Here is a 22,074-nt window from a genome sequence, read left to right on the forward strand (position 1 = left end):
CTGCTAGAATTAGAATAATTTAAGAATATGTTCTTAACATGTTACCTATATAGCCTGTATAAGTACCTCTTCTCTTATTAGGTAAGAGCTATCTTTATATTGCTAAACTAGTATTATATACCTATACCCTTAGCTATATAATTAAGGGTATGCTAGGAGAATAGCTACATGCTTAATAATTACTAGTGTAAGTAGTAGTCCTTAACTATTACTATAAGTAAGGTATATATTATACCCCTATAACGTGTTACTAACCTATTCTAAACTTATTCTATTTACTTTTACTTACTTCCTTAATACTACTACTACTATCCTCCTCTAGCACTTTATATAGTTACCTAAATTTATCTTTAATATTACTATCTAGTTTAGATATATTATCTAGTACTACTATACTAAACTCTAGTATAGTATTTAGGAATGCCTATATATTATTAAGAATAGGTTTAGAATATATTTAAAAAAGATAGTAATAAAAACTACGTTTACTTACTTAAATTACCCTAATTTATACTTAACTATAGGCTAGTTTATATAACTATAAAAATTTGCCGCTGTAACGTGGACTTGAACCTACAGGGATATTCTAACCACTCAGAGTAAAGCCCAAGTCGCCCGACGCTAAACCCATGGTTATATGACATGCCACCACGCATGTATGCAACATAGGTCATCACTCCACCATGTGTAGGTATACCGTACAGTAGATATCCACAACCTTATCGCATTGCAGATTCCACATTCCTCACCCCCAGGGCCCACAGTGATAGGAGAGAAAAAAGTCCCTCAAGCACGCTTACGGTACCCCTCCCCTCTCTCGTGTGGTTTAACATTAACAACAGCAGCGGTGGAACATGGTACATACATACACGGTACCTAGTAACATCCTCATGTCCCGTACCATGACCCTACCGGTACACGCGCGCCACCAGCCCTGCGGACCCTTCCCCATCTCAACCACTGACACCCAACCGGTACCGGTACAACTATCCCCCGCCCCGCCCATCGCCCATCGCCCATCGGCCCCACCAACCAACCACGGCGCGAACACCCCATTAAGCGCCCTGGACTTCAAACACCACATATCCCTACCCATCTCCCTTCTGAAACCGGATGATTGGTTTCAGCGCCCTGGTCCACGGCGTCGCGAGTGTCTGCGCTGACTCTGGGGGGGGGGAAGGGATTCTGCTGGGGTGCGTGGTCGAGAAGGCGGATCTGTGTGATGGGTGTTTGGGAGGTGCGGCGCTGGGTGTGAGAGGAGGGGGAGGGGAGGAGGGTTCAAGAAGACGGCTATATCCTGCCATCAGTCTGGGTACCGGTACACCCCCGACTCTCTGTCTCACCCGTTCGTGCATAGCTTAGGCAAGTAAGGTCAGAAGGGCACGTCTCTCGAGTTGCACGAGATCAAGGTTGGAGAGTTTTCGCTACGCTACGCTACGGTATCTTGCACGCCCAGACTGGATTGTTACTCGTCTTTTCTTCTTCATCGGAGGTTTACGGCTCTGTGAGGGTGAGGAGGTCAGCCGATGAACTGGGAGGAGCCTTGCTACGATTCCACCGCCGCATATTGGGTTCTGGACGCAAGATAAGCTGGGTTCAGCAAGGCAAGGCAAGGCAGGATCCGATATCTTGCTTGCTTTCCATATCTTTCCCCCTCTATCACCCACGGCTTCCTACCACACCTCACTCATCTTGTCCTGGCAGCCAATCAAAACAATCCCTCCCCTTCAATCACAAGTCAGAATGTTCCTCAGCACTGCTGCAAACGCAATCTTCGCCGTCCTCCTCAACCCCCAATTCTGGTCTAAACTCGGCTTCTTCATCTCCTACCTCGCCACCTGCCTCATCGTGCTCGAGGTCCTTCGCCTCGTCTACTCTGACGCTAGCAAGCGCGATGTAGAAAAGATGCTGGACAACTACACACGGAGCCGGCTTCGGAGTCCCAGTACCGCCCTACGACGCCGGGAAAGAGCAGAGAGCAAAGGTGCGGAGATGAAGGTCTCGCTGGAAGAATTGGAGCGGGAAATACATGTGCCGTCTCCCCCGCGCCGTAGAAGTCCTCCTGCGACTCGTGCTGTGACGCCGGAGAGTGAGCGTACGCTGGTGGACACGACGCACCGACGACGCAGCTCTCGTGCTGTGTCGACGGAGAAAGGCAAGCAGAAGCAGCAGCAACAACAACAACTACAAGAACATCAACATGCACCGGCACTTCCCACTCAACATCCCCACGCCGACCCAACATACACCCAACTCCCCCTTCAATACCCCTACCCCTACCCCTACCCCTACCCCTACCCCTACTCTTACCCATCCCACTCCCAACCTCACTCCCAACCCCACTCACAACCCCAACCCTCCTCCCCACCCCGCCGCCTCCGCAAACGCAGCGACACACTCGTCTCCACCACGAGCGCAGACTCTCACTCCAAGCCCAGCACCCGCCAACGTCGCGAGACGTCTCCGGCCAGTGCAACGGGCTCCAGCAAGACCAGCTCGAGTCGCTCGAGTTCAAGGAGGAGTAAGGAGGAGCGGGAGAAGAGGGTTTCGGCGGGGTTGGGGAGGATTTTGAGGGTGCGAGGGTGATTGTTTGGGCGGCGATCTTTTTTCTTTCTTTTTCCTTTTCCTTTGCTTTTTTCGGAGGAGCGAGGGTCTGATGCTTTTGGGCAAGTCTGCTGATTTGGGAGTTTGGGTTTGAGTTTAGGGTTGGGTATGTTGGATGGAGGGGTGGATGAGTTATGATTGATAGGTACGGTACCGGTGCAGACGACCTGGTGTTGTTCCACGCGATATGTTCACGACGTATGATTCTCCTGTACATAGTAAAAACCAAACCCTCACGTACCCAACCCCAAACAAAACGCTCCCAAAACTTTACCTCCTTATCTCCCAAGTCCTCATGGCTCCCTCCCCGCAACAGCCTCCAACCTCCCCACCATCTCCCCATCCGCATTCCCCTGCTCATCCCTCCACGCCCTCAACACCTCCTCGCGCATAACCCGCCTCGGCGCCCGCCTCCCCGTAAACAGCTCAAACTGGGCAAACGCCTGCTCGGGCAAAAAGTCCAAGCCGTCCATGTACGTCCACAGCCTGGACGGGGCGTCGCGGACCTGTTGGGCGAGCGGCGTGTCCAGCGTCTTGTACGCTGTTTCCATGACCACGCCGCCCGTGGGACTTGTCATCCAGTGAGGGGGCAGCGTGAACTGGGCGGCGGGACTGCCGTCGATGGGGTCCGTGGGGATACAGGAGAGGATGATGGTGGGGGGGCTGAGGGTGTCGGGCCAGGGGGTATCGCGAGAGGGGAGGATGTGGAAAGTTGCTTTGAAGTCGAGGTTGGGCGGGACAGGGGGCGGGTGATCTGACGGCGGAGTAGAGACGAAGCGGGAGAAATGGGAGACGAGGTGCTGAGCTCTGGCGTAGGTCCGGTTGAAGATAAGGATGTGGCGGATACCGAGTTGCAAGAGCGCGTAAACGGCTGCTCTGGCCATTCCGCCGGCGCCAATGATGAGCGCCGTGCTGCTGGCTCGCACTGCGTTGGCGGGTGAGAGGCCGCGTCGGACGCAGGATCGTATGCCGATCCATTCGGTGTTGTCTCCGTAAAGGGCGCGTATGGGACCGGCCTGGCAGCGCTCGTGGAAGAGTTCAAGGCTATCGGGAACGCTGCCATCGGGTTTGACATGGCGGACTGGTATCAGGGTGTTCACGGCGCCAATGGCTCGGGCATGTTGACTGAGTGCGTCTGCGAGCGACATGACTTCCACCTTGTACGGCTGAATAACAATTGAGCCGCCGAAATTCGGGTTCTTGATGAGCTCGCGCAGACTGCTCAATGATGAGGTCGTCGAGATCCGATGGAATTGGTGGGGCATGCCGCAGGATTCGTACGCAGCGTTGTGCATGGCGGGCGAAACGGTGTACTCGAGGCTAGCACCGATGATGTAGAGCTGCATGGGATCAAAGGTAAAGGAAGCATAGAGCGCTTTTGTTATTTCCCTGGCCGTGAGCCATGCCGTCGGTGATGTATCCTCGTGGCAATCTTTTCTTTCTGGTAGTACGGGCGTGAGATGGCGATTGAAACATTGTGAACGTCGACCAGCCTGTCCGGTATTGAAGCACACCAATGGTATCTGGTCTTCGCGCTTCGAGATGCGCGATCTAAAGTTTTGGATGGAATCGTCGTCGTCTATGGAATCGCTTGGGCGAGAGAAGCGGACGGCTGCACAGCCCAAGTGAATCGCGTGCTCGTAATGTGTGACCCAGAAGGAGTCTTCCCAAGATTTAGTAGTGTGTAGACATCCTATCATCTTCGTTGGGCCTTGCGCTGCTAATATTCCCGCAATTGTCTCGTGGTTTAGAGAAAGATCAACAGTGGCATATTCTGGCGCCAATCTGAGGCCGTGTTGTACATATTCGAGATATGACGCCCGGTTCTCACTAACATTGGATGTCGGCAATACGTGACAGACGATTGGTACAATGGTGCTTCGTCTGACTCTTGACATCGCCCTGCTCAAAACATCAATGTTTGCTGCGAGTCCATGTCGTATGGGATCAACGACGATTTCGAAGACATCGCAACCGTACTCCAAACGGCTAATATCGACCTTGTCGACCGACAGTTCATCCAGGGGAACCTGAACGGCATAAGTGTACTTTCTGAGCTCAGTGGCTACATCTGAAAGTGGGTAGCCAGGCTCCAAAGGAGGTACAGACGGTCCAACCGATCCACTCGTGCTGCTCTTTCGGGGAATGATGAGCGACAGGAATTTTAGGAAAGTCCGCTGTGTCTTTTGAAGTGTGAGAAATGCGGGTGGTGGCGGCTGGTCGGAAGGAGTATCTGAAGCGGCTACGCTTGTTGTCTCGGAGAGGTTGTAGAACTCGTAGTTGGAGCAGCGCCGTAGGATCGGTGCGCTAAATGCCATCATATCTTTGAGTCGTTGAAGATCAACCCCCTCTAGGTAGCCATGTACACTGTGAAGATCTCGCACCACGTGTACTACTGGATGCGTTTTGGCAAACTCTTGCATCAGGAGTTGGCCATTTCTTTCCAGCGAGCCACCGTTGCAAACAATAATCGCACCCGTGTCGTATGTGTGCAAAGCGCTACGTAGCAGTTCATCCTGCCGCAGGTTGTGATTAGCAGCACCGAACTGCTTGCGATATTTTGCCGTTGAAAAGCCAGTTGCTTGCTCGAATAGGCTGTCAATTTCAATGACACGCCGTCGACATGCCATTGACGCGATCACAGCCAATGTTGACTTTCCAGTACCGCGCAAGCCAATCAATGCGATGGAAGCATGTAGCTTGAAATTACGGTGCTTATCAATTGGTAGCAAAGTAGCGGCAGGCGTACATGGAGAGGATTTAGATGGCTCGCTCGAGTTTTGTCTTGCTTCTGCTGAATGACCAGAGAACAGGGCCTGGGTATCAGTCAGATGTGTTGAATCCTCTCTATCAACTCTGCTGCTCTTCGATGAATCCGGGTTCGCGGATGGTTCTCTTTCATCAACAGGGCGACTACCGGTTGCAACTTTGTCTTCCTCCATAGTAGCGAATGATCGTTTCGTTGCGATGGCCACTGCCATATTCGAACGATCTGTGCTCCAAATCCGGTTCACGTCCTCAGATCCTCTTGCAGTCCTGTCAAAGAGATTGGGAATGGAGATCGCTCCTCGTCCCCTCTCAAACGGAATAACTCCAAGAGTAAGTCCTTCCTCGGTATTGTCCAATGAGAGCCAGAGATATCTCGATACCTGATGCTCTACGTCGTATGGCCTGCTACTACTCAGGAAAATGGTCGTGTTCGCTTGATTTGCAGAATGGTATTTCAGCCTGGTGAATCGGGAGAGAAGTAGTATATCACTTGAGTTTTAGTACGAATTTCTCTCATCCCGTCCATCAAACCTGGCATTGATGGATAATAGGAATTATCCAGTTTTGAGCTGGAAGAGTGAAAGTGTTCATGTCGAGGGTCTGAGCGCGGAGCCGCTAACCCGAGGGAGCCGCCGGCAAAGAGTTCTTCCCCCGCAGCATCCGCTTCCGAGCTCGGCCGCCCATCACAGCATGAGGTCTCGTAGCAGACGATAATCAATCAAACGGCAGGACGGCTAATTTGTACTACCTGGAACCCAGCCTCTACCACTTTCTTTGGTTAGGTAATATGATCTGCTGACGCCTGTATCCCTTCCAAGCTTCGTTTGCAGACCTTGCTGACTATGAGTAGATCTACATACCGCCCAGGGCCCTACCACTGCCTCACGCAAATCTTATAGACGACATCGATTCTCTTTTAGTATCCGCTGCGAGTCCTGATGCCATCTCTCTGATGAGGGACTCAACAAGGTCGTTGGACCTCGCATGATACATATGTACATTCCTCGCAATAATTGCCATCAATTGTTACGAGACCATTGCAGGGCTTTTCAAACTGGATGAAATATCTCCATAACGGCCCATCCTTCCTTTTGCGACTATATTATGCCTACTCAAAGTCATGGCAAACGCCGAACTGTGAACGAACCTGCAGAGAAGCCCGCAAAACGGACACGCGTCTCCCGGGCATGTGATCAATGCCGTACTGCAAGAGAAAAGTGTGATGGGTCACAGCCTATATGTTCCACATGCTCCGCATCAAAGAGAAAGTGTACGTATACGGCGAATCCCAAGAAGAGAGGTATCCAGCCAGGCTACATTCGCAGCCTCGAGCTGGCGCTTGTGTGGCTATTCCAGCAGGATCCCAATAATGAGGCGATATTGAATGATAAACTTGCACAAGAAGGCGCCTCCTCACTCTTCTTGAGTCGCGATTCGAAAGAGGCTACGAGGCTGCACAAGCGGTGGCGCAAGGCGCGATTCTACACCGACGTTGACAAGCTTCTCTCGGGAGGAGAGCCTTCACGCCATGAACATCATGATCAGAACTCGCCTTCTTCCGATGATGAGGACTCTGAACCAGACCAATCACAATCAGCTCCTATTGGAAGAGATTCCGAACCCGCACAAACCGATCTGGCAGCACGAGAACGCTATATGCGATTGGACTTTGAGCGACATCCACAAGTGGCTTACAATGATTTTGTGATGATGCCATCAGACAGTTGGGCTCTTTTCGATACTTACTTTACCTATACTCAGGCGTGGCTCCCTATATGCGAGAAACACGATATTTTGAAGTTGTCTTATTCATACCCGCAGGAAGGAATATCACTAGCCACCGGCCACGCGGAATCCGGTTCGCTTGCAGAGCTGTGGAGCATATTGGCCGTAGCCTCATTGTATAACGCGAGTTCAGCTGTCCCATCTTCGCCATCGAGACAATCTTCAGGAAGACCGACGCAGCTATACAACATTGCGAGATTATGGATTCCCACGGAACTGGGTCATTTTGATATTGGCCATGTCAGGGCTTTACTGAATCTTGCTTTATACAATATTATGCTGTCTCGTTCACAGTCAGCTTGGCTGCTAGTTGGCCATGCGTCACGACTGCTGGAATCGGGAGACTCGTCAAATTTCATGGCTAGCTCTCGACGAAAGCATGCTATCTCTGGATGTTTTCTGCTGGATAGCCTGCTTGCGACACAACTGAATAGGCGACCACACTTCCAGATACGGTATTTAAGACACCTCGGCGCCATAGATGAGGACGGCTTGGAGGAATGGCAGCCTTGGTACGGCCATTCTTCACGACTAGAACAGATGCGAATGCCTATGCTGGCTATAAGCTCCTTCAACAGTCTCCTGGACCTGGTTGATATACTTGCGAGTATCGAAAAAGAGCCTGTCGCAGATGACTGTGGAAGATCCATCGATGATCGAATTAAGAACTGGGAAATGACTTTACCGCCGAAACTTGCATACATACGTTCAGATATCGCGTTAGCCGGACTATGTCCCCCCGCTACTCTCCTCCAACTCACGTACTACTGCATATTATTCACATCCAATCCTTCGGCGCAAGGACTTCAACGTGTGTTGCAATTATTGGAACGATATAAGAAGCTCGTCGGGTTCACATCTTTACCACCAGTTATACAATGTCTGCTAGAATTTGTCAACAGAAAGACTGGCCATCATATGGTGGGCGAGTCGACTCTAGTACGATTTCGAGAGCTCCAAGGTGAATTGGCTACCGTGTGGTCATGTCACGCAAGTGGCAACCCGCCACAAGACAGCAGTCCTGCGAATCCAAGCTGGCGGGGTAGCGTGGACGGTGCAGAGGGCTTAGGGATTGAGCCGCAATCGATGCCCCTACCAATCATACAGCCAAACCATCAAATCAGTATAACGGGCAACGTATCAACTGGTTATGAGGCGCTCCATCCAACCGCTCAGACAGCGTCGGGCGCTCAACTCGCAGTAACCAGCCCAGCAGCCCCAGATCCACGCTGTCCTGAACTCAATAGCGATCTTGAGTACTTCTTCGACGAGTTGGCCTCCTTGGATAGTACGACCCGAATAGACACACAGCCACAGTTCATGCAAAACCTAGGGTTTGCGCCCAATTCAAGCATGGCTGACTTGTTCAGCGAGTACATTCCGACACAGTCGACCGCTTTCGTGGCGCAAGAAGACCTACCGGTTCCCGATTTTGATCATTACAATTTCTACAATGGCTGATGGATATTCGTTTGCTGCGGTTTGCATATGCTCTACAAAGCCCAACGAATTGCATAAAAAGATCTGTCCTATATCTCTTCTTCACATGTTAAGGATACTGGTAATGCTCAACTACCAAAGACCATATCCCCAATTGCCCCTGGCGAAATAACTGACAGTGATGCATGCCCCCAGTGCGAGCTTACAAAGCCAAGAAAGCTACTTCTTCGCACTCTCTTCGGGCCCTTTGGCCATGCTAAGCAATGTTACTCCGCACGCTGAGGCCTCTGATCGCCAGGCTTATGTGCATCAAAGATTGCATAAACGAATGAGAAGGTTCGATAGCGCAGGCAAGTGTACGGAGCACTGGCCGATGCTGCAATTTACTGTTTAATTTCGACACGGCTTGACAGCGAATGCACAATGTCATGGAAATGCGGGAAATTTCTCGATGCCTAGCCAAAATCACGCAGGGTCTAATGGACAGGGAAAACTACTCAGACGAGTAGGCGTCTGAACTACTGCCACGTTGGAGTGTGCCTGAAGATCTTGAATGGGCAATCATGTTTTCGATTCCCAGAGGAAATGATGCAGGGATGTGATGCCAGTAAGGCCTCGCTTACTGAGAGAACAGACCTCGTTCCTGGATTGCTACAGAACCTCACACCTTCACCTCTCGCCTGGAGCGGTAGAGCGTTTGGACTAACGAAAAGTTTTTCGGGGCGCATCATTTCCGCCACGAGAGATGAAGTTATTTGACTGCAATATAACACAGCCCTGATGAGGCAAACAACGCTATATCATGTCAAAGGTTGTAGCTGCACCGGTACAATGCAGCATAGGACTGCGCATACTGGGTCTGCATCTGGATCGAACGTGTCTTAGTGAATGTCATCTCTCATGAAGACGAGGGCACGCCATGAGACCTGTCTTTGGCGACATCTGTCTAACCAAGAAGACTAAGAAGACAAAGCTTTGAACTTTGAAATATGGTCTGGTCGCAGGTATCAAATGCGTGCTCATGCCAAGCTCTACCACGCTTTCTTATGCTTTTCTTGGGCTGCATCGCCGGTTGCAGTTTGCTTGTTGTCATCGAAATATTTGTACAGCTCACACGAGTACTCACAACAGTGATCCTGCTTGTGGCAACGGCCGCGCAATCATGATGGCTTAGTGGCATGCCCTACGGGATCGATCCTCAGCACCAGCGCTCGATGCACACGCCAAATGCTCAAGTAGCGATGTTTGCGTAGGCGCCGGGGGGCTGGGACCAGTCCGGTTTAGGTGGTCGTGATGTAGGCCAAGCCTAGTGCGTTCTGACTTCCCCTCAAGATCTCGGATATACCGGCGCGATTGCTAGACCTCACTTGTTGTTCAAGAATTCGTTGTCGACCAGCTGAACTCTGTTGTAAGGCAAAGAAGTCTTCCTTTCGTGTCAGTGATTGATGAGGACTGTTATTGAGCATCCATGACGTTGGACACCAAAGCAATGCACAAGAGAGACTTGAAAAGAACGGATTGTCAAAAATTGGTAGGTTTGAAACCTTGCTGAGTCTACTGTGCCACTGCCCTTGGTACACCCTTGGCAGTGAGATCCCCAAATGTCACGCAAAGGGTATAAGGCCAATTGGTCAATGCTCCAACAGTATGTAGAGGGACACGATGGAGAGCGGGCCGATGGCGTCGTAAATCGCTTGGAATCGCGTGGCAACCTGAAGTCAAGTGTATGGCACCACACGATGGTTGGTACATATTGACGGGGCCCCCTCCTTTGTTCCTAACACTTCAAAGTATTGCCTACCTTCCTTCCCAACTGACCAGTACCATTCATTCCGAGTGCAACTGATCTTATCAAGATGTCTCTCAAGCATCTCTCCCTTCTTGCCCTCGCGAGCTTCGCGTATGCTCAGACGAATGAGACTGTGCCAGACCTGGCACAGGCCCTCGGCTCCACCGCTGACCTATCTATGCTCAATGGTGTTCTTGCAGGAAGCCCAGAGCTCCTTGGGCAACTGGGTGGATTGAGCAACATCACTATCCTGGCACCATCCAACGCTGCCTTTGCTGAGGTCGACAACGCAACACTGTCAGGTTTGACAGCTAACGCGGGACTCCTCACCGCGCTCCTACAGTACCATGTCTTGAACGGTACCTACATGGCGTCTGCAATCACCAACACCAGCGCCTTCGTTCCCACAGCCTTGACCAACCCTATGTTCACGAACGTTACTGGAGGACAGCGTGTCGAGGCTATTAACCGTGATGGAAACGTCACTATCTACAGCGGTCTGCTGTCCAACTCATCAGTCACTACTGCTGTATGTATTATACTCGAGTTGAAATGGAAAATTCTCTAACATGCCTAGGACGTGGCCTTCACCGGTGGTGTAATCCATATCATTGACCGCCTGCTGGTCATCCCCGAGAGTGCCAGCAACACTCTATCTGCAGCCAACCTCACCTCCCTGCGCGGAGCCCTCAACGCAACTCAGCTCGTCGAGACTGTCGACACCACCCCCAACGTAACCATCTTTGCTCCTAGCAACGAGGCAATCCAGAACGTCTTCTCTGCCTTTGCCAACCTTACTACTGAGCAAATCACCGACGTCCTTACATACCATGTTGTCTCCGGTCTCGGCTATTCCTCTGGATTGGAGAACGGCACTGAGCTCACCACTCTCAACGGCGAGTCCCTGACCGTCACCATTGGCGAGGGCGGTGTCTTTGTGAACAACGCCCGCGTGATCGTCTCTGACGTTCTGATTGCCAATGGTGTCGTTCACGTCATTGACGAGGTCCTGAACCCCACCAACAAGACTCTTGCCGACACTGGTGCTGATGAAGGCGAGTCTGCCTTCGAGGGTGCCACACCTGCTTCCGACGTCCCCTTCACGTCTGGCCAGCCTACTCCCACCGCCACCATTGGCTCCGAGGCGACTGAGGCTGCCGACCCTACCGCGACCCCAGCCCCATCCGACAGCGCTGCTGGTGCTGCCCCCATGCAGACAGGCGCTATTGGTATGGGCGTCCTTTTCGGTGCTGCCGCCGTTTTCTTGATGTAGATGGATGATGGTTCAAAATCTTGATCATATGTAATTCAAATTGCATGCGACAATGGTATCAGGATATTGTGAATAATGGAGGATACGATGTTCAGACGATCGCTATGTTTTTAATGTAATATACCTCTACAGTGCGGACCACGTAATACCCCATATCTCCACATCATATTCTCCTTTTTCTAATTCCCGTGATGTTGTAGCTGTTTGGAACATAAACGCATCCATTCAATGTGCCCTCATAGGGCGTGTTTCATTCATACTTGACCCCACTCAGATGTGTCTGTCGTAGCCGTGTTGTTTCCGCCCAGGAATCTAGGCAGACACTATGATGTTATGCAAACGTCCGCGTCTTGCTATCCAATAAAGGCCGTTTCAGAATGTAGCGCCACATGTACTAGTAAGGAGCAGCTAAATCGCGGAAGCGAAGGCTGTGCCACCATGGTTTCTTGTACCATACCTGACAGTTCAAGTTCTCCCACCCATCAGACCACACGTATCTACAAAACATGCTCATTCGCCAAGGGAAGAAATATCAAGCTCATCATCGTTCTCACACCAGCTCTGGGCCAAGGGAGCCATACTATTGCGGTCAATTCCCTGAGGCAGTCGCGAGAGTAATAAAAAAATGTTTGGATTCTAACGTAGTCTATGGTTGACAGGATTCAAAGACAGGATTGCAGTATCCGGCGATGAGGAGGGCCCAAATGCAGTGTGTAATGTGATCATATTGTCCTAGTCTAGCAGGATGGGAGCTATCTATGGGCAAGCACCGCCAAGGGGCTAAGCCCATTCAAGAGTCACACGTGACCGAGATATCTATGACCACAACAAGGATTGCCGTAGTAGATATGGTGGAATTCGGTCAATTCTCAGCATACATACACCCCAGTCAGGCACAATGAAGAGTTCAGACTACCTGTATACCGTTCTGGACATTGTTCTGAGGTTTGTCAGCATTCCCCATATGATCGCCTCGAATCACATGAGCCTAGATACCGGTAAACTCTGGAACTTTGGAAGATGATCATGAAAGTTACAACTGAGGTTTATCTTCCGGAAACAGGGTACAACAATCCGCAGTCACGCGCAAAATACTACCATGAATATCAAGGGTTCCTGGTCACTCATCAAGTTCGTTTCTCTGGTTTGTGCTCTGCCAGCAGATACCGGTACCATGCTATGGATAAAAGATGTACACATGCATTCGGCTTATCAGAGCAGCGGGTACTTGCTGTTTTTAGGGGTTTAGACTCTCGGGGCCTTTCTTGGTAAGATCGCGATTCGTAGGCAGGAATGCGGAGCGCCAGCTAGCCTGTGTGAGACGGCTCTTTCCGCACCTCTTGGTCAATCAATTGCTCATCATACCAGTAGCTACCTCACGAGTATTTATACATCTTCAAGCGAATTTCTGAGCAACCTCTCTCATGCGACACATATGAAAAGTAGACTGGATGCAAAGCTATTGTCGCTCATAGCAGCACCAAGAGAAGACGTACTTCTCTTCATCGTGTGTTGCTTGTTGCACGAGCTGTCTGTATCCGCAAAGCACCCGTTGAGTCACCACAGAGATGCGTTCGGTGATATCGACCACTATTCTGTACGACGCTCCCTAACGAATCATGTATCAGAACAGCGTAGGAAAAATGATCTCTCGTTTGGTACAGCCGTCAGTCTCTCCGTGACTTGCGAACAAATTTTCATAAGAGCCAGAATCTGACTATGCACTACCTATGATCTTCGGCTTGTTGCTTACTTCGACAGGGTTCACCATGTTCGTCCATCACTAACACTAATGAGCAAAAGTTGCACCTCGGTCTGAAACGTTACTTCTCTGGCGCGGCTACATAAGCTTGTGGCAACTTTGGATTATTCTTGGTTCGCGTTTCTAACTTTGAAACACGCGAAACTGTTCTCTACACGATCGTTCGACGAGTAAGAGTTAGTAGCCGGAATCACGCAATCGATGCAAGGTAGTACCTCATCAACCAGAGCTGCATAGCCAGCTTAGGGATTGCAGCAATGTTTTTGCCTAAAAGATTGCGAAGCAATACATCCGGTGGTGCTGAAATGTGAGTTTGATGAAGTTCTTTCCCCTACGCGTTCTGCCGCTCCGGTAGTCATTTGCACCATAAAAAAACGCAGTAGAGGATGAACAATGTCTCTGATAGTCGTATAGGTGCACGCCTTCACGCTCGAATAATGCTAGCGAACTACAGAAACGCACACAATCCAGAGATAGATCGGAGTCACTACCACAAACGCTGGCGCGAACGAGGCTATCCGAAGGTTCTATTTACCACAATATCGACCCACCGCACCTGGTGCCGACACCATGGGAGTCTGACCGACGAAAGTGGCACCCCGCAATTATCCACAGGCGATCAATTCAACGTAAAAGAATCCCAGCGCGGCTTTTCCAGACTATGCCCAGAGAAATCTACGATTGTATCCTAGCGCATATACGAATACTCGATCTGAAAGGCGATCGTGCATGTTCTTCATGCTACCTGAGAGATATGGTGAGCCTCTCGCTCGTTAGTAAAGCTTGGAATCGAGCAGCAATAGCACAGTTGTAAGTTATTTACTAGGTACACCGAGCTCCACAACAGTTTGACACAGTCAGCATGTCTAGTCAATAGCGACATCTACGATTCCTTTGCAAAGCAAAAAGACTGTATCTTTGAGCAAGTAATTATAAATATTACTGCTAAACCTAATATCAATGTCTACGATGTCTAATGTTGGGGTAATATTGTTGTTCAACTTTCCTCAGCCGATATCGATCTGTCGTGGGGCTTTACGGCAACCCGGAATCCATGACGGTGATTGCTAACTTACGTACATAGATATCGATCAATCATATTACCGCCGTGCGATGTCCATGATACTTTGTCCGATCCTAGAAAGGCAGGGTTAAGTCGCCTCAAAATGCTCCACAGAACACTTCGTGAACAACCCACACTAGGACAATACGTTCTGGAATTAAACTTGGCAGAAATATATGCACTATACAACAAGGCTGGCTCAGGAAAAGAAGATATAGTTAACCAGGTTGCGTCGCTGGTCATGGCAGCTCCGAATCTAGAGCGTCTCCTTGGGTTTCAAATACCTTTTACACATTCCTTCGATCGGCTTTCTCACGCCCTATCAATAAGACGCAACCTAAAAGAGCAATTCTGGCTTCTAGGCAAATGGGATGTCGTTTCCAGTGAAGAAGAGGAAGAAGCAATAGGGCCATACTACCACGAAGCACGTGATCCGACCGAGCGGTTTCTGCTATTGAACTCTAGGCATGATATTCTATCTACACTCGTGTTGCATCAGGAAGAAGGCCAGACATTTCCTCACATCAACTTCCGCGCTATAATCGGTGCGCTCCGACACCTGCCCGCTTTGCGCCATCTTGCTCTATCAGGACTGGTAGCATCGTCATTTACCAATGTTACTCTGAACGCTTTGCCGGCTGGCTTGCGGTCCCTTCGGCTTGAGAATCTGGCTGGTGTGAATGATAGTGGCTTACAACGATTCTTCAAGTCTCCCCAAGCCAGTTCTGTTGCGAGGCTCACACTTGTTAATCTCGCCTTGAAGAGCCTCCTCACACTTTCAGACATCTTCTCCGCCAGCTTGTCAACATTAAGCTCTTTTACCATCGCCCAAGACCAAGCGCCCATGTTTACCGCACATACCACAGTACCGAATTTCCGCTCGCCTAACCTCAGATATATTCACTGGGAATTTCGGTCAGAAGCAGGCCCGCCTCCAACTCTCCCTACATCATTATCCTCAAGTACCGCAGAACAGCTGTGCTTCCCTTTCAAAACCTCGGAGCCAATAAGCTGTCTCGCAACATCCCTCCTCGCAACCAGCATTCAGGAAGGCGGATTCCCTGCCCTCCACCACATACGCATCCCACACGATCCCCAAGGCCTCATACAGAATCTCTGCAAACCCCTTTTCGCAGCCTTGACGCCTTACGAGGTGGCATCACTAATGACCACATCGTCACGGAGAGTGGGGTCAAATGGATTTTCGATTGACATTCAGAATTTGCCGGATACACAGAAAGTTGAGAGATTCCTTGTCACTGACTACCGACCGTCTAGTGTCCGGGCGGATTCAGGGTTGGGTTCATCATCGATGTCTAGTGCGGCGGATCAGTGTGCGCTTTCACCATTGCGATCGCGTATTGCAGCGCATTGTCGTATTCTAGCTGCGCGGAAAGAGGCGGCGATGAAAATCCAGGTCGTTGACCCTAATGGGGCCGTTTGTGTTAACGATGTTATAGGAGGCTATGTAGGAGATGTTGCAAGTCAGATCAGCTATGAGCTAGAGCCTGATAGGATTCAGACTTCTAATACCAGCGTGTGTGGGAGTTCAAATCGAAGCGAGTGGTTGATAGGAGTGCAGGATCTGATAGACGATACGTCAAGGCACAAGCAACGAAGGGGCAGCTGTGGCCATGCCATCGGTAGTATTGTAGGGCGGGACGCGGTGAGAGCAGAAAACTTGTTCTAAGCTCAGATAGGCTGAATGTCATGTATCTATCCACGCAGTGACAACAGGCACCATATGTGTTGCTGAAAACAGCGTGGGATAAACACTGGAGAGGACCGAAGAGCTGCCGTGCACCGCGGGTGGGGCCATGCTGCGGGTACAAGGTACCAATGGCTAGTACTTTTCAGAGCCAAGCAATGATACTATTCCTCGGATCGGTGACTATGTTCGCTCCACCTTACCTTGGGAGATCTGGCCCACTTTTGCCCGAGACCATCTGCTTCGACAGGGTGAAACGAGTAGTCTGCGAAGCGTTTTCGAGTGTCGTTGTCAAACCATATCCACCAAGTGGCACCAAGTGGACTGAATGACGACCATCTAAGAAGTACTCCAGGCGCTGTCCTCTTGCGAGAGTAATTGCATGCTGTAGCCCGGAGGCCAGATCTGTGTGCAGTCGCAAAGAAGTCGAAACCCTCGGAAGTGAACGTCCGGAATGTTGGGAGATCCCTGTCCACCATTTTCTAGGTCCCGCGGCAGCCGTCGAGGGGAATGTGGCCCACTCCTGAAAAGCTTATTTCTGCAGTTTAGTTGCGCAGCACACACAATAATAGACTTGTACTAGGTAAGAACTTTACCCTGTGGATAGTTAATTGTCATGCCTTATAGCGCCCTACGCATATTATGTGGATGCTGGCTTCTTCTTACATGGATGAGATGCATATTATGTTGTATATTTTCCTTCTTCGAGGCTGAATCTACCATGGTACCTAAGTATAATTTCGCAAACCCTCCCATGATACATGAACGTATTCTAGATAAATTTTGAACCAAGCTGAATCTTTTTCATCCTTCAATCTTGTTTTAATCAGTGCAGTTTGAATTGAACAACCACTTCTCAAGGCTGCTGCATTTCCGACTTCTAGTTAATCGATCGAGGGAGAAGCTTCAGCAAGTGTGGTGATTGAAACATGAACGTCCATCGCGGCTTTGACAATGGACATGTTCAATAAGGCATGTGTTGCAACACATGGTCTAGATGTGCGGCGCATGACGACATACGAAATACTTCCGTCCGGCCAAATTTCTGCGTCACCGTAGTAGGCACGCAAGCACGCCACGAGCCTGCTTCGCGGAAAGGGGGTGGGGGAGACAGGGAAGGCGTGGGGTTTTACATCCAGCATTGACCTATACTGGACTAAACCACGCAATAGAGCATCCCTATCTGAGGTTATGCGGCAGTGTGAATGTTCCGACATTTTGGGCGGATCCTTGCATGGGCCATGATTTACCTGCATGTCATTCTTTCGCACGGCTTACCAACGTTACTCTGTTGCAACACCAACCTGCATATGGTGTTGCCCTCGTATCGAGAATTGATGAGGCGTCGCAGAAGGAAAAGTCATGGGTAATGGAATGACTGCTTCGGCTAGTGCGCAAGAGTAAGATTGTGGATAAACAGTTTTCCGCTTCCTGGACGTTAATGATGCTTTCTCCACTCTGATAGGCCCGGAAGCCTGTACCGCGTCAGGGTTCTAAGCTTCATGGGGAGATTCTATGACCCACCTGTGTTGGGTCAGGATTCAATCCTTAAAGGAACAATGGTACATAGAGTACCGACCGGACAGAAAACGAGTCATGATTGAAGATGGGCAGGCTTTGAAAACCGATCTTCGCGTCTGTGGCCGCCCAGACATGTATATATGCGTGTGTCGGTGGGCTGTCGCGAGCAATGAGAAACAACTTGCCGCCTACAGCCTTCTCACAGGAGACGGCATTGGCTACGTTCAAAGTCTTCCTGAGAGTTTTATTCGGTCGGCATCATATTGCATGGCATCGCTTGTACACGGAAGGACGAAGGAATGAGAGTTACACCGTGCACGGTGACAACTTGTGTACATTTGCAGGTGTGCTGCTTCCTGACCAGACACTGACCTGTCTTCATCTTGGTCCGCGGAGCTGGCATCGTTCTTTAAAAGGAGTCCCCCGGAGGAATTTTAGGGTGACACGCTGTCGTTAAGTCGCTTTGATCAAGGTTACACAACTCTGAATGCTCGCCCCGCAAAGCTGGGTTTTCTTCATGGGGAAGGTTATCGATCAGCTTATTGAGGAAGCAGTGCAACTTATTCGAGATAAGAGACTTGGGACAACAAAACTTTGATCAACGTTCGAGTCAGTGTATGGAATTACACGCAGGATGGGTTGGTACTCCCCCTATAATGCTGCAACCATTTCCCCCGGTTCGCAGAATCCAGTCCTGTGACATACTTACTAATGAGATGATGAAAGTGACACATCGCGCGGCAGCGGCACCTCAATCGAACCTACTAAGCGCGACAACGTCTGCTTCGCTGTTCACGCACAAAGAGAGAGTTTTCCTGGAAAGCCTTGATTTGCAGCGTTCCTGATAGAAGAGTCAGGAAGGGACTCGTCGATCCCTACAGCGATGCAGTTTACCTGATCGAGTCTTGGCATCACAATGGGGACCCAGGTTTCGCGCACATGGATGGCTGCATGAGCCACGAAGGCAGCGAGTTTATTCGAATTTCCCGGAAACTTTGTTTCTATATTGTTGGACTGTGCAGACATGCAAGTCGCCGGCTGCTCCCTCAGTATATGTGAGCACATTCGGACCATTTATCTCATTGAAGCGTAAGCATCATAAACATCTCGTACCCTGCTGCTGATGCCACAGCTAACTTGAAGCCTACATCAACTTCTTTGGCCAGAAAACTTGTTACCACAAGCTTCTGATGTAACCCATCAGCCTTGGACGACGATTTTTCCTGATATTACCATACTGATTTATGCAATGGCTGGACGCTCCCAGAAGGACTATGAAGATATTACGACTGACACCACACCATCTTTACCAGAACTCCGAGAGTATACAACATACCGAAAAGAGAATCCTATTCATTCACGCTACCGGCTTGACTGGAATGTGGCCCTCTAATTGAGGTATTGTCTCAAGAATTTTCGGGTCGATCGTCCAATTGTTCAGGTCGGCGATAGTACTTTCAAACAACGGTGTCATGCGAGATTGACCCGATTCGATATCCCAGTAGTGGCATGCATCATCGGCATACGGCCACGTGACCCCGACAAGTCCGATCATACTTTCAATTGGATATTCATGGGGATGCGCGTATAGTAGTTGGCGTACCTGAGGCCTGCTGGGTGTTAATATCAAATTCTCTTACGATAAAAGATTGACATACCACGGGATGAGATCGATGAGCAGATCGTATGGAGACGTTTGCTGCTCGCCCAATGGTGGCATCAGCCAGTCTGGGCTCGCCCTCATATTCTCTACCGTCGGCCATATAAGATACTAACCGATAGTTAGTCTTTATTATTAATGCATGCTTCGTTGAAGCACCTACCCGCATCAATTTCGTCAGAGCCCAGGTAGAAGCCAATCTCACTGGAAGAGGCGACGTTGGAAGGAGTTTGTTCACTGTTCGCGAACACCATGTTGACACTGGCTGATCATCCTGGGGGTCCAGAAAGCACAAGAGCAACGTGTCGACATCAATCTCAGTTCTACCAAAGATTTGAACTTCACTGAAGCCATTTTGCAGGAGTTCCCTTTTGATTCTCCGATAATACGCACAGTCGTATCCGAACTTTTGCAACGTACTGGACGCACTAGACGCAGCTTCGATGCTCATGGTTGGGGGAACCATGGGCCCAACTCCGTCAGCTGTAGGCTCAGGGCAGTAATTTATAGCAGCCTGACTCTGTTCCCGACTTCGAAGATTGTTAGCAGACTGTCCAGTACTCCGACTGGGTTGGGCTTACCTGTCTTCCCGGGAAGATCCTTCGTATGACGAGGCGGCGATGTTCTGTGTGGGCCCATTGAAATGTTCGCTGGTCGGAGTGCCAAAAGAGTCGCCATCTGGAAGTCCTGGTGTGGGACCCGCTGGATCCTGGTGTAGGTATGAGTAAGCGCCTTGAGAAGGAGCTGATTGGGAGCTTACTGCAAGTGCCTTTCGCACCTCATCCGCCGAATGATTGATGAACCCGTTTTTCTCCAACTCTGACGCCCAAAGCGCAGCCGAAGCACGATTGGGGGCCATGGCAAGAGACAGCAAAACAGACTTCAGATCATCCGCCTCCTTGACCAGGCGTCGAACATGGGCACGTAACTGCGTCGTTGTCTTACCGTCCTCGGCGACATCGTATACGCACACGAGGTTTTTGGACTGGCATGTATTGCATTTCGGCCTTACACCATCGCACTGAGGGCCAAGTCAGCCCAATTCCTCGACCTCAAAAATCATCGAACATGGCGAACCTTGGACTTGCGTTTTCGACAGCTCTCACAAGCAATCGATGTTATCTTGCCACGAGGCGTACGAAGGGCATAGGTGCCAGCAATGGGAGACTGATGCTGTCCCCGCGCGTTTACAAGGGCGCCCCCCAGACCCTGCTTAGGAGCCAGCGGGGCCTTGTGATTTCCGGCTGCAGAGGGTGCCTGCGGACGAATCACAAGATTCCCCTGGGCGGTGTCGAGATGAAGAGGCCCTGGGCCGCCGTCCCATTCGGAAGAATCGTGGCTGGGGAGATGGTCAGCACGTTTCGAGTTAGTCTAAAAGAGGTTCACAATCGCGGATTCCAGTGGCAGCAGGACTTGTCGTGGCACCATCAGCCGGTAGTCGTTGTTGTGGTTGTGGTGATGTTTTGTTGATCGGCGACACTGGACCGATATGTGGGTGCGACGTGGGTGGTGGTGGTGGAGGTGATGGTGATGTTAACCCCGCTTCGCGCACGGCACAACAGTAAAGGAGGGAAGGCGTGCTCTAGGCCGCTCAACTGCAGATTGCACGTCCAAAGAGAGAGAGAGAAGAGCCAGAGGATCGAGCAAGCCAAACATGGTCCTGAACGGCGTGCTCGCCCCTGAGTACCTAGAGGCTGCCTCGTCGACGCAATCAGAGAGTAGTACCTAGCGGAGTAGTAATTCCTCCCAAGGAGTCTGACGTCCAGGACTGCGCTCAGTGGGCATCGATCGCTGTGTGCAGATCGTTTCCCCAAGAGTGACATATCTCTCTCACTCTCTCAAGGCCTTCGAGTCATTACTTGGCGGGTTTGGATCGGATCAAGGTTCGAGTGGCTCACAAAGGTCTGCGCTGGCGACGGTGCAATGGAAAACGGCGGGTTGGCGGCGGTTTGACGGCGGTATAATTGTCCAACAAGTGCTCAAAGGGATGCAGGTGGTCGCCATGATCGGATGCCAGTTGTCGGTATGCCTGGCACTCCCTCGTCGATGTCATCGGTACAGTTGGTTGCAGTACCAACGGCAGTGCAGCCAACGCAAGGCCGGCAGAAGGGAGGGGCGCCTAGGCGACGCACGATTGCTAACAAGGCCTATTAGAGGAAATACAACGTACCTCTGGGTCCCGGTCGCTTGTACGACAGTTTCTGAGGCACGACGCATCAGACGAGTCTCTGGGACTTCCTGTGGTGCACCGTCCAACGCATCCGGTAGGCTGTTGCTGCCATACCAGTAGTTCAGCCCTGCGAGAGATCAGCTCAAGGAATACGTTGGAATCGCCTTGACAGGCAGCGTACCCGTTGATGAATTCGAAGGTTGTGGAGGCATGTGTGCAAGCATGTCTCTCCACAGGACATTGGACGAAAGAAGCTATCTCGGAATGGGGTCGAGTGCGAGAGGATGTCCTTCCGCCAGATACATATGGACGATCGGTCATGCAGGTCGGGAAATTCCTGACTATATTGTCACCCAGAAGACGCCTTAGTGCTTGGGCAGCTCTGTTGCTATTGCTGACAAGCACTTGGAATTGGAACCAAGCTTCAAACGCGTCGCCCATCGACACACCAGAAAGCTGGCGGATGCATGTTGACCTAGTGATTAGCGCACCACAGCAACGACCGCGGGGAAACGGGCTTAGCACTCTAG

General features: G+C 50.6%; 10 protein-coding genes across 10 annotated transcripts; 6 read left to right on the forward strand and 4 right to left on the reverse strand.

The window, feature by feature from the left end:
• Positions 1-1,743: 1,743 nt before the first annotated feature.
• On the forward strand, positions 1,744-2,586 carry IAQ61_002647 (uncharacterized protein; the record flags this gene model as incomplete). Its single annotated transcript, XM_066095633.1, has 1 exon — positions 1,744-2,586. One exon carries the CDS (start codon positions 1,744-1,746, stop codon positions 2,584-2,586), a length of 843 nt encoding a protein of 280 aa, XP_065954469.1.
• Positions 2,587-2,897: 311 nt separating this feature from the next.
• IAQ61_002648 (uncharacterized protein) lies at positions 2,898-5,585 on the reverse strand (the record flags this gene model as incomplete). Its single annotated transcript, XM_003834509.2, has 1 exon — positions 2,898-5,585. One exon carries the CDS (start codon positions 5,583-5,585, stop codon positions 2,898-2,900), a length of 2,688 nt encoding a protein of 895 aa, XP_003834557.2.
• Positions 5,586-6,477: 892 nt separating this feature from the next.
• Positions 6,478-8,619, forward strand: IAQ61_002649 (uncharacterized protein; the record flags this gene model as incomplete). The annotated part of the gene is made up of 1 exon (XM_003834510.2): positions 6,478-8,619. One exon carries the CDS (start codon positions 6,478-6,480, stop codon positions 8,617-8,619), a length of 2,142 nt encoding a protein of 713 aa, XP_003834558.2.
• Positions 8,620-10,270: 1,651 nt separating this feature from the next.
• On the forward strand, positions 10,271-12,328 carry IAQ61_002650 (uncharacterized protein). Its single transcript, XM_066095634.1, has 2 exons — positions 10,271-10,916; positions 10,965-12,328. The coding sequence occupies exons 1-2, from the start codon at positions 10,455-10,457 to the stop codon at positions 11,658-11,660; spliced, it is 1,158 nt and encodes a 385-aa protein (XP_065954470.1). The 5' UTR covers positions 10,271-10,454; the 3' UTR covers positions 11,661-12,328.
• Positions 12,329-13,623: 1,295 nt separating this feature from the next.
• Positions 13,624-14,299, forward strand: IAQ61_002651 (uncharacterized protein; the record flags this gene model as incomplete). Its single annotated transcript, XM_066095635.1, has 4 exons — positions 13,624-13,630; positions 13,678-13,729; positions 13,837-14,232; positions 14,284-14,299. 4 exons carry the CDS (start codon positions 13,624-13,626, stop codon positions 14,297-14,299), a joined length of 471 nt encoding a protein of 156 aa, XP_065954471.1.
• A 99-nt stretch (positions 14,300-14,398) lies between these two features.
• Positions 14,399-16,175, forward strand: IAQ61_002652 (uncharacterized protein; the record flags this gene model as incomplete). The annotated part of the gene is made up of 2 exons (XM_066095636.1): positions 14,399-14,406; positions 14,507-16,175. 2 exons carry the CDS (start codon positions 14,399-14,401, stop codon positions 16,173-16,175), a joined length of 1,677 nt encoding a protein of 558 aa, XP_065954472.1.
• A 182-nt stretch (positions 16,176-16,357) lies between these two features.
• IAQ61_002653 (uncharacterized protein) lies at positions 16,358-16,672 on the reverse strand (the record flags this gene model as incomplete). The annotated part of the gene is made up of 1 exon (XM_066095637.1): positions 16,358-16,672. One exon carries the CDS (start codon positions 16,670-16,672, stop codon positions 16,358-16,360), a length of 315 nt encoding a protein of 104 aa, XP_065954473.1.
• A 2,613-nt stretch (positions 16,673-19,285) lies between these two features.
• IAQ61_002654 (uncharacterized protein) lies at positions 19,286-20,233 on the reverse strand (the record flags this gene model as incomplete). The annotated part of the gene is made up of 2 exons (XM_066095638.1): positions 19,286-19,892; positions 19,956-20,233. 2 exons carry the CDS (start codon positions 20,231-20,233, stop codon positions 19,286-19,288), a joined length of 885 nt encoding a protein of 294 aa, XP_065954474.1.
• A 209-nt stretch (positions 20,234-20,442) lies between these two features.
• On the forward strand, positions 20,443-20,844 carry IAQ61_002655 (uncharacterized protein; the record flags this gene model as incomplete). Its single annotated transcript, XM_066095639.1, has 1 exon — positions 20,443-20,844. One exon carries the CDS (start codon positions 20,443-20,445, stop codon positions 20,842-20,844), a length of 402 nt encoding a protein of 133 aa, XP_065954475.1.
• A 667-nt stretch (positions 20,845-21,511) lies between these two features.
• On the reverse strand, positions 21,512-21,985 carry IAQ61_002656 (uncharacterized protein; the record flags this gene model as incomplete). Its single annotated transcript, XM_066095640.1, has 1 exon — positions 21,512-21,985. One exon carries the CDS (start codon positions 21,983-21,985, stop codon positions 21,512-21,514), a length of 474 nt encoding a protein of 157 aa, XP_065954476.1.
• Positions 21,986-22,074: the final 89 nt, after the last annotated feature.

The sequence above is a fragment of the Plenodomus lingam genome (genome assembly GCF_022343315.1).
Source record: "Plenodomus lingam strain CAN1 chromosome Unknown contig_14, whole genome shotgun sequence".
In the NCBI taxonomy this organism is placed as follows: Eukaryota; Fungi; Ascomycota; class Dothideomycetes; order Pleosporales; family Leptosphaeriaceae; genus Plenodomus; species Plenodomus lingam.